This window comes from Cydia amplana, chromosome Z, assembly GCF_948474715.1.
Source record: "Cydia amplana chromosome Z, ilCydAmpl1.1, whole genome shotgun sequence".
Classification (NCBI taxonomy): domain Eukaryota; kingdom Metazoa; phylum Arthropoda; class Insecta; order Lepidoptera; family Tortricidae; genus Cydia; species Cydia amplana.
In genome coordinates, this window is record NC_086096.1 from 28,238,394 (window position 1) to 28,255,631 (window position 17,238).

At 37.5% G+C, this 17,238-nt stretch overlaps 1 protein-coding gene and 1 long non-coding RNA gene across 2 annotated transcripts in view; both read right to left on the reverse strand.

Moving 5' to 3' along the window:
* Positions 1–17,238, reverse strand: part of LOC134661441 (uncharacterized) — a 380,476-nt gene that overhangs the window by 208,029 nt on the left and 155,209 nt on the right. The window lies entirely within an intron of this gene.
* Positions 10,889–11,864, reverse strand: LOC134661639 (uncharacterized). Its single transcript, XM_063517786.1, has 2 exons — positions 11,446–11,864; positions 10,889–11,357 (listed from the first exon to the last, which is right to left on the reverse strand). Exons 1-2 carry the CDS (start codon positions 11,844–11,846, stop codon positions 10,889–10,891), a joined length of 870 nt encoding a protein of 289 aa, XP_063373856.1. The 5' UTR covers positions 11,847–11,864.

Consider the following 17,238-nt stretch of genomic DNA (forward strand, 5'->3'; position numbering starts at 1 on the left):
TTTTTTTATTTTGTTTTGGTGAGATAACGATAACAGTTACCGGGAATTAGAATAATGTGTGTGTACCGACTATTAAAAATTATGCATACTCAAAGCTTTCTTTTAGCAAAAAAAAGTGATTGAAAAGGGCCGGTGAACATCGGAATTGCAGTTAACACAAACAAGTGGTAAAGTAAAATCAATCAGTTTTCGTATATTTGCCGTGGTTAATTACATACTTAATTACGTACGTCATTATTAACCGACTTGACAAGGATGTGAAACCATCACGGATTTTTGTTGGTAAGCTAGTAAGACTGTTAGTAGCTCTTATTTTAAGGGTTCCGTACCCAAAGGGTAAAAACGGGACCCTATTACTAAGACTCCGCTGTCCGTCCGTCCATCTGTCTGTCACCAGGCTTTATCTCATGAACCGTGATAGCTAGGCAGTTGAAATTTTCACAGATGATGAATTTCTGTTGCCGCTATAACAACAAATACTAAAAACAGAATATAATAAATATTTAAGTGGTGTTCACATACAACAAACGTGATTTTTTTGCAGTTTTTTGCGTAATGGTACGGAACGCTTCATGCGCGAGCCAACTCGCACTTGGCCGGTTTTTTTTTGCCTACCCAGTCTCAAATCTCTGTGCACGCCACTGTGCATTAGCCCCCTCTTATGTAGGTATTTTATATTGGAGTCAACTCAGTGACCTAGCGCCTATCTAGAGGCTTTACAAAACAATAAATTGGTTACCAAACACATCTCATTAATTATTTACTTCACACCGTTTTATAAAGTTAAATGTAAAGGTCATAAAGCAAGAAATAAAAAATGTCATCTTAACTGCGTCCTAAATATTTCATGTCCCCTTGAAACCTTTACGAGGCAAACAAGACAGCAATTAATATTTTTATTGAGGGCCGCCATCCAGCTCATCAATATAAAGCTCCCCTCTAGAATCGATATTTCTTTATGTTGCGATTATCCAATGATCGCCATTTAATTAATCCCGGGAATTTTCCTTTTCATTTACAATTCCTAACTCTCGACTAGGCTATAGATGAAATAGTTACAGCGCTCGAGCGCTCTCTAATGCGGGCCAGACACTATCAGTTGACATGAATAAGAATGTGATTCCCCCGAATAATTCCAATATTTAATTGTCAGTCGTTAATGTCGTTACATCACTAAACAATCTTAAATATTACTTTCCGTGATACATAATATCTTACAGATACAGCCCCATAATATCCAACAGTACAAAGTACAAACAATACTGCCATATACTTAATAGTCACTGTTATTTTTCGTCTTATTTGTATTTTATTGCAATAAATTAACAGTAAGTAAGTAGGGAAAGTAGGTACTTTAAGACAAAGGGGCGTCCGCTCTATGCCTTTATGATATCTGTTTACGTTTCGGCGGCGGCCGATCGTTAAGATCAGGCACATCGTAATGTTCGGCATATCGTGAAACATGAAAATCTTTGTCTCGTTCCCTGATTGGACTATTTCTGACCAGTTTGTCTTTCGGGCATGTGCAGCATCCCTACGTGCCTATCCTGTCCAACTTGTGACTACCGTCAAAACATTACACAGGAACATTAAGATCTGCCTGATCTTACGGACGGCCGCCGTTATACGCATTATGTTTAAATATCTGGGAGACCGAGCTTTGCTCGGAAAACATAATATATAAAAACTCAAAAATGCGCGTTTTCCCAGAGATAAGACCTAGCTAGATCGATTTTTCGCCCCCAAAAACACCTATATAGTAAATTTCATCGAAATCGTTAGAGCCGTTTTCGAGATCCCCGAAATATATATACATATAAATAAATAAACAAGAATTGCTCGTTTAAGGTATTAGATTAGATAGATAGATAGATATATTAGATAGATATTATAGAAATTAGATCTGAATTGGTAATACCATCTAAAAAGCCGTGCACGTTAACCATTATTTACATAGCATAAATTGTTTATTAAAAACTTTCTGCTACCATTCAACAGTTTTATCGGATCCGTACCTAACAAAATTCATGGATTTAAGTATGATTAAGTACACATTATAAGCTTGTGTTATCGTCTTTCGCGGAATGTTAATATACAAACTTGAGTACATGATGCAGTATCCCCTACCATTATAAGCCCAATTCATATCAGATAGTTAAGGTGACTAGTCTTATGGAATGTTCGTGTTTGGTTAGAGCCAACCAACAATTTGGGTTTTTAAAAGGTCTTTTATTTTATACTCATTGGTGCCGTATTTTCGGAGTATACCATCGAGGAAATAGGAATAGCTATTTGTTTTACAACGGAGCAAAGTTGTTGTTTAGATGGATAGATACCAAAATTGAACCACGAGCGTACCGAGTGGTTCGAATAGTGGAATCTTGACCGTTGCGAAGGTTTTAAGGCACGCAGTTTAAAGAAATTTTGCCACTGAGTCATACAAAAATTTTCACCACACCAATGCGAGGAAAATACTAACCGTAAAATATCAAAAAAAATTAAACCAAATCAAATCCAAATGAACTTTATTAAATAATTATCATCCAAACTCATCATTTAAAAGTCAATTCTACTAACAAACACAAAGAAACAACTCAAAATTTGCATCAGATTACTTTGCCTCACATGTGGATAAAACGCAACTTTCTCATCAGTTTTTGAACAATCAAGAGAGCCTTTACCAGCTGGTGTGGTGAAAAGTCTATTACATATTTGCTCTTACCCGTTGATGTTTTTTTTAAATACAAACCTTTGCATGTTGTTTTACCTAAAGTCAGCTCTTTCTAGAAAACATTGTCTATTGATTATTGTTATCTATTAGGATTAAAAAAAATAATGTAAATAAATGTTAAGTTTTGCGCGCGCGTGCTCTATATGAAACAACAAAGTAAGTTCGTCGTGGTTACTACATATATAGTCGCCTTAAACCGGGCGTATATAGTAGGATATGTAATAGAATAACGTGTATTGTAAGTATTTGAACAATGTGCCATTGCGAGTGGCGTTATTGTAAATTCAATAATATCCCAACAATGCGCGGTGGATACCTGCCTACATACCTACACGTACCCATTTAAGTACGAGTAGATGTCTACGTCAAACTTAGAAGTTTCCCGCACACCAATTAGGTCCCTACCTCTCATTAATTACCTGGTCGGAGTGACGTGGGTCTTATGATTAAAGCGGCGAAAGTGCCATGTAAGTAACCATATCAAAATATGTTTCGTGTAATAAGTCTGATACATCGCGTATGGTTTCGGTCGATATCAATCAGCCAAAAAAAAACCGGCCAAGTGCGAGTCGGACTCGCGCACGGAGGGTTCCGCAAATAGAGCAAAACAAGCAAAAAAACGGTCACCCATCCAAGTACTGACCCCGCCCGACGTTGCTTAACTTCGGTCATTAATCACGTTTGTTGTATGGGAGCCCCACTTAAATCTTTATTTTATTCTGTTTTTAGTATTTGTTGTTATAGCGGCAACAGAAATACATCATCTGTGAAAATTTCAACTGTCTAGCTATCACGGTTCGTGAGATACAGCCTGGTGACGGACGGACGAACGGACGGACGGACGGACGGACGGACGGACGGACGGACAGCGGAGTCTTAGTAATAGGGTCCCGTTTTTACCCTTTGGGTACGGAACCCTTAAAATAAGAGCTACTAACAGTCTTACTAGCTTACCAACAAAAATCCGTGATGGTTTCACATCCTTGTCAAGTCGGTTAATAATGACGTACGTAATGTACGGAACCCTAAAAATTACAGGATTTTTATCATAGAGGGATTTCATCAATAGGAGGAAACGAGCAGACGAATCGCCTGATGGTAAGCGATTACCGTCGCCCATAGACACCCGCAATACCAGAGGGGTTGTACGTGCGTTGCCGGCATAATATACACATATAATTTTACACTAAAATCTCCTAAGTAGGTTGTGAAGTCTGATGATCATCCCGAATTAGGTGTTATTATAATTCGGCCCTTTGTCCGGATTACGTTAATCCCGCCATTTATCTTACCTTCAAGTTAAGTAAAGGAGATTTACATTTTTCTGTCAACTATTCCCACCCACTTCAGTAAAATACCTACCTGCTAATCAATACGGAACACTTAACAGATTGCTTCAGGTTGGCTCCTTAAGTTATTGGTTTTCAGCTATCTTTTTCGACTAGGTATTTACGAAACGTCTATGGTTTTTTTTTTAAAGATATAAGGGCTTTAATTTTTTTATATTGAGCAGTTTGTACGTTTTCTGGTAAGTACAGAACTTATGTATGTCACTGTATCGAGGTGTATCATGTTCTACTTATGAAAAAGCAGCAAATCTCTTGCACGGTATTATAATATTTGTCTTTTCAAACTGCGCACCGTACAGTTCATTAGATGAGGTCATTTTCGAGCTTCTGTGTATATTCTAGTTCATTGATTTATACATACCTACAACGTTCTAAAATATGTATATATACTCTCCCGGCCGATTTCGACCACGGCGACTGTTTCAACTCCGCTGCTGAAGACGTTCGTGTGCTAAAAATATGTACATACTATCTTAATGGCTGACCAATAGGCAAATAGGCAATTTACAGTAAGTACCATTCATTAAAACCAAAAACATACTTTTGCCCACTTTTGCCAATAACAACAGTTAAAATTTGACTATGACTATAACCGCAGATATTTCAATTTAATCGTAACTAACGTTGACTTCAGGTTTGCTTCATTATTACCAGGGAGACTTGATTAATACTTACCGTATCATATTAATTGTAAATTAGTTAGCATACTAGAAAATGACAATGGCATTGGCAACGTGCTTACTCAAGTCCTGTAGAATGGTGGAGAGGGAGTCCGAATATTGTCCACAATCCACAACCATCCACAACACACATTAATATACTACGAGTATCAACACTGTAACCGAACCGTATTGGTTGCTTTTGACCAAAAACATTCATATGCACCTTAATAGTAATTTTAACCAAAACTTTGAAATTATTTATTGTTCAAAAAACAAGTTAAACATCAAAATAAACTACATATCCATTTTGGTTAATGGGGTTCCAAGAGTAGAGATGAAATATTAACACAAAAAATTGGATTACTTTTAAACCATACAAAGCACCCGTTCTGTATTACGTAGATATATAGGTTTACCTTTATTCTATTAATATTATTAGTGGATCTGATCCACTAATAGAGAAACGTTAGATATAATTATTGTCTTAACTTGGCAGCAAATCACTACATACTTGAAAGCTAGCGCAGGAATGAGTTCGGTTATTCTGTGGAATACAGGGTTCTTAGCTTTTTAACGTTCAAGTTTTTTAATATGTCAGAATATTGTACAACAAACACAACCACGCAATATAATATTAATAGAATAAAGGTAAACCTACATTATCAATAAATTAACATCACCAACATCACATGTACACTTTCACGTTTTCATGTGTCAACGTGTCAACTGCAAACCAAGTGACAAATCGCCCTCAACTTTATTGTTTAAAAGAAAGGTTTGTTTGATGTGTGATCTATTTTTGTCCGGCTTCAAAAAAGGAGGAGGTTATTAATTTGACCGTATCAATTTGAAACTCAATTTTGGAAAAATATTTTTTTGTTTGACAGTTCTGTTCTTGACTGGATCCACGAGGAATTGAGGGAACTCCGCCGCATATAAAAGGGGTTAATATTTTATACTGTTTACTACTCTGCATCAACGCCTTTTTTCATTCCTCTTCGGACCAACATAAACACGCACATTGGAATAAAAACCAGCAGTTCTTTATTCCACTAAGCGCTACTTGCGCCATCCCACTAACCCGGGGTTAAGCGGTTAAACCGTTAACCCAGTGTCAAATTGTACTGACACCATGGTAACTCTAAGTTTAACCGGTTAACCCCGGGTTAGTGAATGGTGCAAGTGGCACTAAACTAGTGATGACGCCGACTTGCCTAAATTAATTAAGGGTGGAAAATTATGATTGGAATGAAGAACTGCCTCTGGAAATATTTTGGTTCCCTCGACATTTCTACAAGACTATTATCCAAAGTCCTTTACCCGATTAGAGGTTGGAACGGTGGGAAATGTTTGAAAATTACACTTGGCGATATTTGAAAAAGGCGGCAAATTTGAAAAAATGTAGGCACGAAGGGATATCGTCCCATAGAAAATTTGAATTTCGCGCCTTTTTTTACTGACAAGATTTGGTTGACAAGCTATAGGTATCACTTTATGAATAGCAATTGATAGCCTTCATTTTACAAATAAATTCAGCTACTTATCTGATAAAAGAAAGTCCCTTATTTAATGAACAACAACTCCAGCAACTACAGTTCAGTAAATATAATAAATATGACATAAGACTGGTATACTTGCACTGCTGCTACTACCATAAGGTAAACATCAGCATAGAGAAATATAGTAAGACAAGAGTGCTCACTCCATACATCAGTTCAGACTATTAATTTCAGTGTCTACATCTAGCATCGAGTAGCGGAACTATCAGTACTGCTACTTGACAATAGATGTAGCAGTACTGATAGTTCCGCTACTCGATGCTAGATGCTAATAGTCTTTTTGGTACTAAAACTGATGTATGGAGTGAGCACTCTATGTATTTTTTTCTCTATGACATCAGGCAAATAAGTAGGTATATAAAAAATGTTTTCTATAATTAAGGCCCTAAGGCCTCATACCCACGAGCGTTTTTTCAAAGCGCGTTAAAAAAGAGTTTGAATTACACAAATGGACGATAGCGGTGGCGCTTTTTATCAAGCGTTGTTGGATTTTAAGCGTTGGCAGTTAAATCGAAATTAGTGTGCGGATTCATTCAAGCGCTTTTTTAACGCGCGTTGAAAAATCGCTCATGCGTATTAGGCCTAAGTTTCACAAGACTTGAAATGTGTGTAGCAAAGAGGTTTGTAGTATTTGTTTCAGTAGATAAAAAGGTAGGTACTCTGAAATTACAGACAATGAGATCAATGGGTCAATGACATACACGCTTGAGTTAAGTCAATATAAGTATAAAATCCAGGCTCGATCCAAGCTCTACATAGCTTGGATCGAGTAATTCCAGAAACACTCAACAAAATGTTAAAACAATTAAGTAATTGTGCTTGCTACCACAGTAACGCACAGAGTTAGCTACAATAACTATATAGGTACCTACAATGTTTTCTATATAACAAGTACGTTTTATAACTGTTATTTCCTTATTCATTTGTAAGACCAAGTACCTAGTGTTCGAGAGATGTTATACTTACCTATATTTGTAATGTACTCACAAAGGCCTTCATCTACATAATATATGCATTGGTACCAATTAAATATACCCATATCCGAGATGACTTGAGCGAAAATTGATTTCTCTAAGATCGGCTTTTAGGCAAAATACCTAGCGACTTACAAAAAAAAATATTTTTCTATAAATACCTAAAGATGTTACAGTATCAGTCAAAAATAGTGGTACCTAATTCAAATTATGTCTGTTTGTACCTAAGAGTCAGAAATAATAAGTTTAATGTCAATTAATGGAATTTGGGTCGGTAGAGGTTCATTAAGTAATATGGATTGGATATTGCATATTTGGAATGTAACCTAATATAACTGGTCCTGTTTAACGCAATAGATTGCTACTCGCTATGTGTTATGATATGATATAATTCGATGTGACACGTATCGAAGGGTGGCGCGCGGATCGGTATTAACATTTTAATTGTGACCACGCCAAAGCGTTTTGGGCCCGCTCACACACCGCTAGCGCTGACAGGCCTCCAGTCCAGCCCTCTGGAAAATCACCGACGCTGACAGTTAATCGCTTGTGTGACGGCCGTTTAATAGGTTATTATAATTTGGCATATACGGTAAATTGGATGAACGGTCAGCGACAGGTCATGAATACAACGGATGACGCGTATGCTGACCCGTGGTAAATTACCATCTCAGATATCAATGCCAATATCATGTTCCTATAAGTAGGTGCATACGACTGTATTAAACTTATATCCATCCTGACCTCAACTATACTTATTTTTATTCTCACGTCACATCATCCTCAAAATGTGAACCCAGATGTTTTAGGCCAAACTAAATAGTTTGTGCAAATATACGGTCATTGGGCTTGTAATGCGAAAAGAATATGATAATATTGATAATACTTTATCATATTCTTTTCGAAATGTAGCATATTTGATTTTAATGCTTATATTGTCCACTTAAGGTTACCTAATTATGTTAATATAATTTAAATAAGTACGTCACATATATGTAGGTAGGGAAGTTGTTTTTTTTTTGCAAAAGTGGTGTTGGAATTAGTCCGGGAATACGGAGGCGAGGGGTGGGGGTTTGGAAGTTAAGGGGTTAAGTGGTCAGGTTGAAGGTTCAGAGGTCAGGGATTGAGGCCAGAGGATGGTGGTTGAGGGGCTGAGGGATTAGGGGTGGGGTTGAGGGGCCTGAGACGATTATTTTTTAATTTGACGTATATAATGTATGATTCAATCTCTACACTGTGAATACCTAACTATATAAATTGTTGTTGTGTTATTAAACAAATTATTAACCTATGTTATTTTTCAGATAGCAGCAGCCATGTTTAGACATGGGCGAAATAATGACGGAAGATATGAAAAACCCCAATACTGATGTGAATACAGGTTGTTCTGACGAGTTCACTCTTCTGTGGTACACCTTAGGCACGTTCCTCGTTTTACTGGTCATATACGTGGCCTCCACGGGTTGGAAAAGCTGCACTGCCCCGGAAGAAGTGGATCTGGGAGCCTTCCATGTGTCTCAGCTACGTGACAACCGCACACGCCAATCGTTCTGATTGATTTTAATATAATTTTAGTTAAACGTACGTAAGTATTATTTCGAGTTTGTAGGTAGCAACGTTACATAAACGAAATGTAGTTTGAGCTGTTTTACTTTCACGAAACACAGCCAGCGTTACCTACTTTCACGGTTATAAAATAAAATTAGCACAGGTGTATTGTATTTTTGACATATATAAAAAGCTGATTAATATTCACCGGTATTGTAACTATACTTGGTCAACCAAATCTTGTCAGTAAAAAAGGCGCGAAACTCAAATTTTCTATAGGACGCCTTCGCGCCTACATTTTTCAAATTTGCCGCCTTTTTCTACTGACAAGATTTGTTTGACCATCAATATTTGGCGTGGCACCGACTTAAAACATTACAGTTGGTTATTCATATATATAAATAGGATAATATTTTAATTTATCCTTTTTGAAGTCAGCTTTCTTTTTTTAAGAGTTTTATTCCTTAGCGGGCTTTGCTTCACTCCGTATATTTATTGACGCAGCCGGAAAATTGCTCCTCGTCGGAGTTTAGGTTCATTAGATAAATCTCGAAAAATATTTGATTGCATATCAAATATTTTACATGCGTAATGGAGATTAAATAGAGCAGTAGGTAATTAATATTTAAAAGAAAAAAACCGACTCTTCTAACTACTATCTTCCGAACTCAAGCTTGACAAAATGTGGCTTAAAAACTTAACATGCTTAACTAACATAACGAAGAGGACAAATCGCCAAACGTGAACTATGCGTCGTTGAAGAGTTCCGTTCTGATCATCATCAGCAGTTCCACTTCCTCAAACGTCACTTTTTTGGATGTATATGCTTTATTTGATGATAAAAACACAAAAATCACTATACATGTATGCCTTCAAGATTTGAGGAGTTCCCTCGATTCCATCATCAGAACTGATTTTTGAAAAAAACGGTACCAATCTGTATGCATATACATACAAACAAAAAAAGAATCTTCAAAATCGGTCCAGTAATGACGGAGATATCGAGTAACAAACATTTAAAAAAAAACAATTAAAAAAACATAGAGTCTGTGCGGAAAGAGAAGAGTCATGGAATGTATGGGGCCCAATACATTCCACGAGTCTTCTCTTTCCGCACAGACTCTACAATCGAATTGATAATCTCCTCCTTTTGAGATTTGGAAGTCGGTTAAAAAGTGTACTTATTAAAAAAAATATTATCACATAGACATTTTAATTTAAGGTGGATGTGTAGGGATGTCCTGCCGACTAGCCACCAAAAGATGGCGTGGCGTGGTGAAAGAAGCGACATCTTTGTTTGGTATGATTAAACTTAACCTCGCCATTTTGTTTTACATGGATAATGTAAAGATCACTCACACAAACAAGAGTTAGAGCAAAATCTTTTCACTTTTCAAATGGAATTTTCAATTATGTATTATTGAATAACTGTGCATTATTTGTAATTTGCCGCAGACAAATTAATATGTTCTACCTAAACATCAAGGTTTAAAGAGCGTATCTACGTATTACGAGAAAATATGCCAATAAAGTTGTATGAAATTCACGCAAGGAGAACCACCTTAAGTCATTTTAACAATACTTACTGTTTAAATGAAAGGTAGGTATGCTCAGAGTATATTTCGGAGAAAAAAATAACTCTCAATGAAAAATCAGGATCGTTCATTATAAGTAATATACCGAGAGCTTCGCTAAGCAGGTACATATATTTTCTCAATGGGGCACTTACGTTATTAAAATACCACGTACGTGTGTATAGGTAAGTGCTTCGTATAGGTCTACCACACCACATAAATCAAGCAGTTGTTAAAGAAGTCATGCGATGGTTTTCTCGTAAATAGTAGCTTCTTATAAACCGCATCAATACATATTATCAATATAATGGTAGTTAGACCTAAAGCAATTTACTTATTACATAATATGAATTTTGTCTTACTGACAATGGCTTTACGGCAGTCGAAGGTATTATCCAGCGGTAAAAAAATACTTTTATCTATTAAGTTTAAGTATGTGGTTAAGCCATATAATGCTTAGGTACTTAATTAGTTTTTTTTAAATTACTATTCTACTTTGAATAATCGACGAATGGTGCTAATTTTCCCCTTACAGAGTTTAAATCTGCGAAGTAAGCTGCCGTGCTCCCCGAGCGATGCACCCCGGTGGACGCCAGCCCGAGCAGGCGCCCCCGCTGTGTGAGCAAATCCCCGGCGTGTACTTGACAACGGCCGAAATTTGTAACGCAAATTATCATATTTCTATCCAATTTTTGGCTTAACGTTCCCGGTATAGAACAGTTACCTCTTCCGAACACGGCCACTGGCTGCTTGGTGATAAGTGCTCGGCCACTGTGCGTCAACGGCCGCCCGATTATATGAGCGGGCGTCTTCCACTCTAGTTCCGATCCGATATGGATAGTGCTTCGACATTCGGCGAAATCACCTTTGCTCTTTAGTATAATTAATTTTTGGGATAACATGCCCTCATGATCGACCTCTATAATTTCATCAACAGCGTGACCTTTCTTGCAGCGTGGACTGAAATTAAATTAAAATTTATCAGTATTAGATTTTTAAATATACATACCTATATAGGTACACTACTCGTGTTCGTAATTAATCTTACTCTCTAGAATGTCCTACGACCAGTATAACTGGTCCGTCTCTAGCACAGATTTCGTCCGCCAGCACAGCATTATCACTCAACACAGCCCCGACGCACAGCAGTTCTTTCGACGATAACGAATACACCTTGGCAACAAAGTTATAATATCCTATATCGTTTAAACTAATTAAGGGGCAAGTGTTTTCAACTTTGTATGTCGGAAACGATCCAGTTGCATAGTGCATCATAAAGTTATGACAGACGCAAATAACTATCACAGCAAAAATTGCTACTAATAATGAAATGATTCCGATCTTGCTTTTTTTCGATCGATCGTCCCATGGTGTATCAATAAAACTATATGTGAACTGATAATTTCCATCGTCTCCTTCATAAGCTTGATTGTCGTCAACTGTTGCCATATTGTCGAGTGACAACTACCGGAGACCATCTAGAAATAATGTAAACAGTAAAGGTATTTTCACCACACCAACTGGTAAAGGCCATATCTTGATTGTTCAAAACGAATGACAAAGTTGCATTTTATCCACATGTGGGTAAAAGTAATCACTGTAATCAGATGCAAATTTCGAGTTGTTTCCTTATGTTAGGGGTGTGCACAAATCACGCGAGGTGTTTACGGCTACTTTTTGACCCCTTTGTGGAAAGTAATTTCGCCAAAGGCTTCTACAAAAATAGGTATAGCAACAAGCAACAAGAGAACAAAATACGTTTTTGCTTCGAGTGCTTAATTTTGAGTCTAGGGATAGCACGCGAAATAACCTAATTTTAGCGATGTTTATTATTATTACCTGGTTCTGCATGTTAAAGTTGTACCTACCTACTTGATCGTTCACGGAATCCTAAAACGATGACGTAAGGGATTGCCTTATTATTATCCCGCAGTGGGTGTCTCATAAGAGGCAATTGGGCTCTATAGAGTTCGCTGAGAAAGATTCCATTTGGCTGCAATCATCCAGTGATTTCATGCCTTATGCAAAATAGCAGCGCATTTCAACGCCCTTTGTCTCCGTCGTGCGCAAAGTGCCGGTTTCCGCCAATCTGACAATTCATTCATAGTCATACTGCGCTGATAAGGCCAAGATAAGGCAAAACTCTGCGTAGGGGGCGCCACTAATAGCATATACTGAGGGTCTACCGCGAAACTCGAAAATCTAAATTTCGTTATCTGCCTCTTTAAGTCATTATACTCATTATTGTCGCTCGAATATGCAAGAGTGATGAGCTGAGTGAAGGTGTAGGCCCAAGGAGCATATAATCACAAAGTTATGGGTAGGTATCTGTAAACAAAAAGCGGCCAAGTGCGAGTCGGACTCGCCCATGAAGGGTTCCGTATTTAGGCGATTTATGACGTATTAAAAAAAACTACTTATTAGATCTCGTTCAAACCAATTTTCGGTGGAAGTTTGCATTAATGTACATCATATATTTTTTTTAATTTTATCATTCTCTTATTTTAGAAGTTACAGGGGGGGGGGGACACACATTTTACCACTTTGGAAGTGTCTCTCACCCAAACTATTCAGTTTAGAAAAAAATGATATTAGAAACCTCAATATCATTTTTGAAGACCTATACATAGTAGTGTCCGACCGAAGGTTCGGTTTCGGTTTCGGTTTCGGCCAGTTTCGGCCAAAAAATCATGTTTCGGCCGTAGTTTCGGTTTCGGCCAAAAAACGGCCGAACCTTTCGGCCGGGCCGAAACATACGCAATGGTACTTCGTTCTATGAAACTAAACTATATGACAAAGACCAAAAGTTGTGGAACAAGTAAGACAACAATATTAATACATATACTGATTTATGTATACAGAAATTAATCGGTTTATTATTAAACACAATTCCACTAATGATGGCGCCACTGAACGGTTGACCCAGTCTTAAGAGGCTGTCAATACCTAAAACGCGCACACTGTCTACTTGTATCGTAGTAAATGAGATAGCACTGTCGCATGTTACTGGGCCTGGGCAAGGGAATAATAAGAAAACTCATCATCTTCCTCGCGTTATCACAGCATTTTGGCCACGGCTCATGGGAGCATGGGGTCCACTTGACAACTAATCCCAAGAATTGGCGTCGGCACTAGTTTTTACGAAGGCGACTGCCATCAGACTGACCTTCCAATCCAGAGGGTAAACTAGGCTTTATCGGGCTAGTCCGGCTTCCTCAATGGTAAATATCAAATGATATTTCGTACATAAGTTCCGAAAAACTCATTGGTACCCCCCGGCTGGTTTGTAGTGTTTGTACCTGCGACCTTTGGATTGAAAGTCGCACGCTCTTACTCACCGCTAGGCCACCAGCGCTCAAGGGAATAATAAGAAAACTATTGAAATAAAAATAAATGTGGATTATTTGTGTAATACTACTCGTTAGCGGTTTAGGTATAAGTAAATGTTTTGACAAATTGATTTTACTTTCAGACACATAAGTCAAGAAATAGAAGACATTAGAACCGTTTAATGGTGATTTTAAGACCAATCTTTGCAATTATTTTCTATCAAGCCGATGTCGTTCAATTATGTATCGAGTGCGGCCACGGTCTTAAAATATAATAAATATTAACATAGGTATATATAAATATATTTTTTGCTTTACTAAATCAAATAGTTTTTCTTAAAAGGGGCTACCTGCGGTTTTCATCGATTTTTGACAAGTTGACAAGTTTTGAATCGTATCTCCTACTTTTGCACTACAGACAGATTTTTATAAGACAAACTGCTATCGGTTCTTCAATCTTTATCTTCATTATTGTCTACCGGATTTTGAAAGAAATTGATACTCACTGATTTAAACTTTCACGATTTTTACACATTATTAAATTATACAACGGGACTTAATCGCGTATCTAAGTTTTAAGATTTACCTCCGACGTTTCGAGGACGGCGTTGTCCCCGTGGTCTCGGAGAAGACTGGCTTAAGCTTTTTGGCTTGGCTGGCTTAGTAATTTCAATCGGGACGAGGGTTTCAAGATCTCATCCACATGGAATCCAGTCATTAGTAAATGTAAGCGTAAACGAATATCGACAGTCGATAAATCGAATATCGTTAGTGTTGTGTGTCGACAGAGTGACATCCCTAGTGCGCAAAACGTTCAAGCGGATAAACAAGACCAAGTGCGGGTAGTTCGAAAAACTCGCGCGGTTAGACGATGCTGATGTCAACTTAAGCCAGTCTTCTCCGAGACCACGGGGACAACGCCGTCCTCGAAACGTCGGAGGTAAATCTTAAAACTTAGATACGCGATTAAGTCCCGTTGTATAATTTAATAATGAGAAATTGATACTATTTTATGAATTTTGTAAACATTGTCTAAAATAACACTTTTTTCCTATCTAGATTGCTGTGAAGAATATTACTTACCTATACGAAATCTACATATTTGGGTTCGTCTTTGACGTGTCGTAAAACGTGTCTAGGGTTTTAATTTTAAACGAATTAACACAAAAGTTATAGCCAGAAAATCAGTTTGTTGGCCTTAAATTGTTCAACTTTGATGCCAAATATCTCGAAGACAATGAACTTTGAAGTAAATATGGAATACTATATTTCTTAAAGCCGTTGCTGTTAATATGATAAGCTACAAAAAACATAAGAAAACTAAGGGATTCCGATCGAAGGTCATTGGCGTGGCGGAGCCCCTTAAGTAACATCAATTTCAAGGACATTGGGTGTTGACAGCCCCTTAATATGAGTTTAAAAGCTGTTTTATGACATTTTTTCAACGATTTTAACAAGTCTTCAAAAGTTTCGGTTTCGGTTTCGGTTTCGGCCGAAACTAGAGCCAATGCCGAACATTCGGTTTCGGTTTCGGTTTCGGCAAAAAAACATGTTTCGGTCGGACACTAATACATAGATACCCCACACGTATGGGTTGGATGAAAAAACATTTTTTGAGTTTCAGTTCTAAGTATGGGGAACCCCCAAAATGTATTGTTTTTTTTCTATTTTTGTGTGAAAATCTTAATGCGGTTCACAGAATACATCTACTTACCAAGTTTCAACAGTATAGTTCTTATAGTTTCGGAGAAAAGTGGCTGTGACATACGGACGGACGGACAGACAGACAGACAGACAGACAGACAGACAGACATGACGAATCTATAAGGGTTCCGTTTTTTGCCATTTGGCTACGGAACCCTAAAAAGCCTTGATGCATCAGTGTCATATTTAGTGACAACTTCTCAAAAAACTATTTAGTAGTATTAGTACCTAGTTATTAAAACACTTTATTGTACAAAAATAAACATATAGAGGTGTAGACATGTATAAGTTACTCTATGGTTTACAATATTTGCTAGTACTGCCCTCTGGCGGTAGAACATTGCAGTAATGTACCTGGGCTTTTTCTAAAATAAATATCGAAAACCCGATTCTTTCAAATCTGGACGTTCTTGGGCTCATTCTACTCAGAATCGACAGCACTCTCCATCCTACTATTAAAAAAAGATGTCCCAAAATATCCATTCCATTATGTCACGTTTTTAGTATGAGAAAAATTTTCACTTGTATGTAACGTGACGTAGTGGAATGTACAATTTTCATACAAAATTTTGGGACATCTTTTTTTAATAGTAGGATGAAGAGTGCTGTCGATTCTGAGTAGAATGAGCCTAAGAACGTCCAGATTTGAAAGAATCGGGTTTTCGATTTTTATTTTAGAAAAAGCCCACCTACCTAATACTTACCCCGTGTTGGTAGCGTCATAAAAATAATTGAATGGAAACATTTTTATAAATCATGTGACAGGCAGAGTACAAGTGAGTTGAATAAGAAGCTTGTCAACAGTAATACGTTCCACAAACATTCTTAGAAAAGGTAAAAGCATAAGGCGACAAATATGCGCGCTACCTATTTATAACTCTACTAGCTACCAGCCCCGGATTCGCACGGGTAAACCTTAACAAATTACACAACTAAACCTTCCTCAAGAATCACTGTTGATAGGTGAAAACCGTATGAAAATCCGTTCAGTAGTTTTTGAGTGTATCGCCAACATATGTTTATACATACCAACATACAGACGCAGTGGGGGACTTTGTTTTATAATTTTTATAAGGTGTAGTGATGTTTGATATTATACCTATAGGTAAAAGTACCTACGTTAAGGAGTTGAGAAATTGCTCTTCGGAATTTCGCCGAAATTGTTGTTATGTTATCGACAGCACCCTGATAGGACTTTATGCAAAGTTTTCTGTAGCCAAGAGAGGAATATTATGTAACATATTGGTGATTAAACTTTGAACGGCTTTCTCTTCCTACGCTATACTAGTATAGTAGTAGGTATTGGTAGGTACTTAAATCTTTTGTTGTTATTGCTTATTATTTTGCACACGCAATTATATAGCGGTTTGATTTGACAAAAGATAACAATGCCATTCATCGGCAGATAATCTCTCAAGTGGATTCCGACATTTTAAAACCGTACGACTATAATAAATGGTCGGGGTCTAAGGAATTCAATTAGATATTATTGTTTGGGAGTTCACACATTTGCTAGTCTTGGATCAGGGATGTTGCGAATATCCGCATCCGCAACCGCGGAACTTCCGCATTATTTTCAACATCCGCATCTGCATCCGCATCCGCATAAAATCGATGCGGATTTAATGCGGATGCGGATGTGGAACAGGTCGGTACAGGAACGTCTTAACATCGGCGTAAGTGCTAGACTGCTAGGTAATTTAGTCATTAGCCAAAAAACCTATTAGAAATTAGCAGTCAAGCGTGAGTGGGACTTAATGTACGGAACCCTTGGAACACGAGTCCGACTCGCACTTGGCCGGTTTTTT

Coding starts and splice junctions, on each gene's coding strand:
- LOC134661639 (XM_063517786.1), bottom strand. CDS start 11,846: ATGGCAACAGTTGACGACAATCAAGCTTATGAAGGAGACGATGGAAAT. Junction 11,358..11,445: donor GTCGTAGGACATTCTAGAGA/GTAAGATTAATT, acceptor ATTTAATTTCAG/TCCACGCTGCAAGAAAGGTC.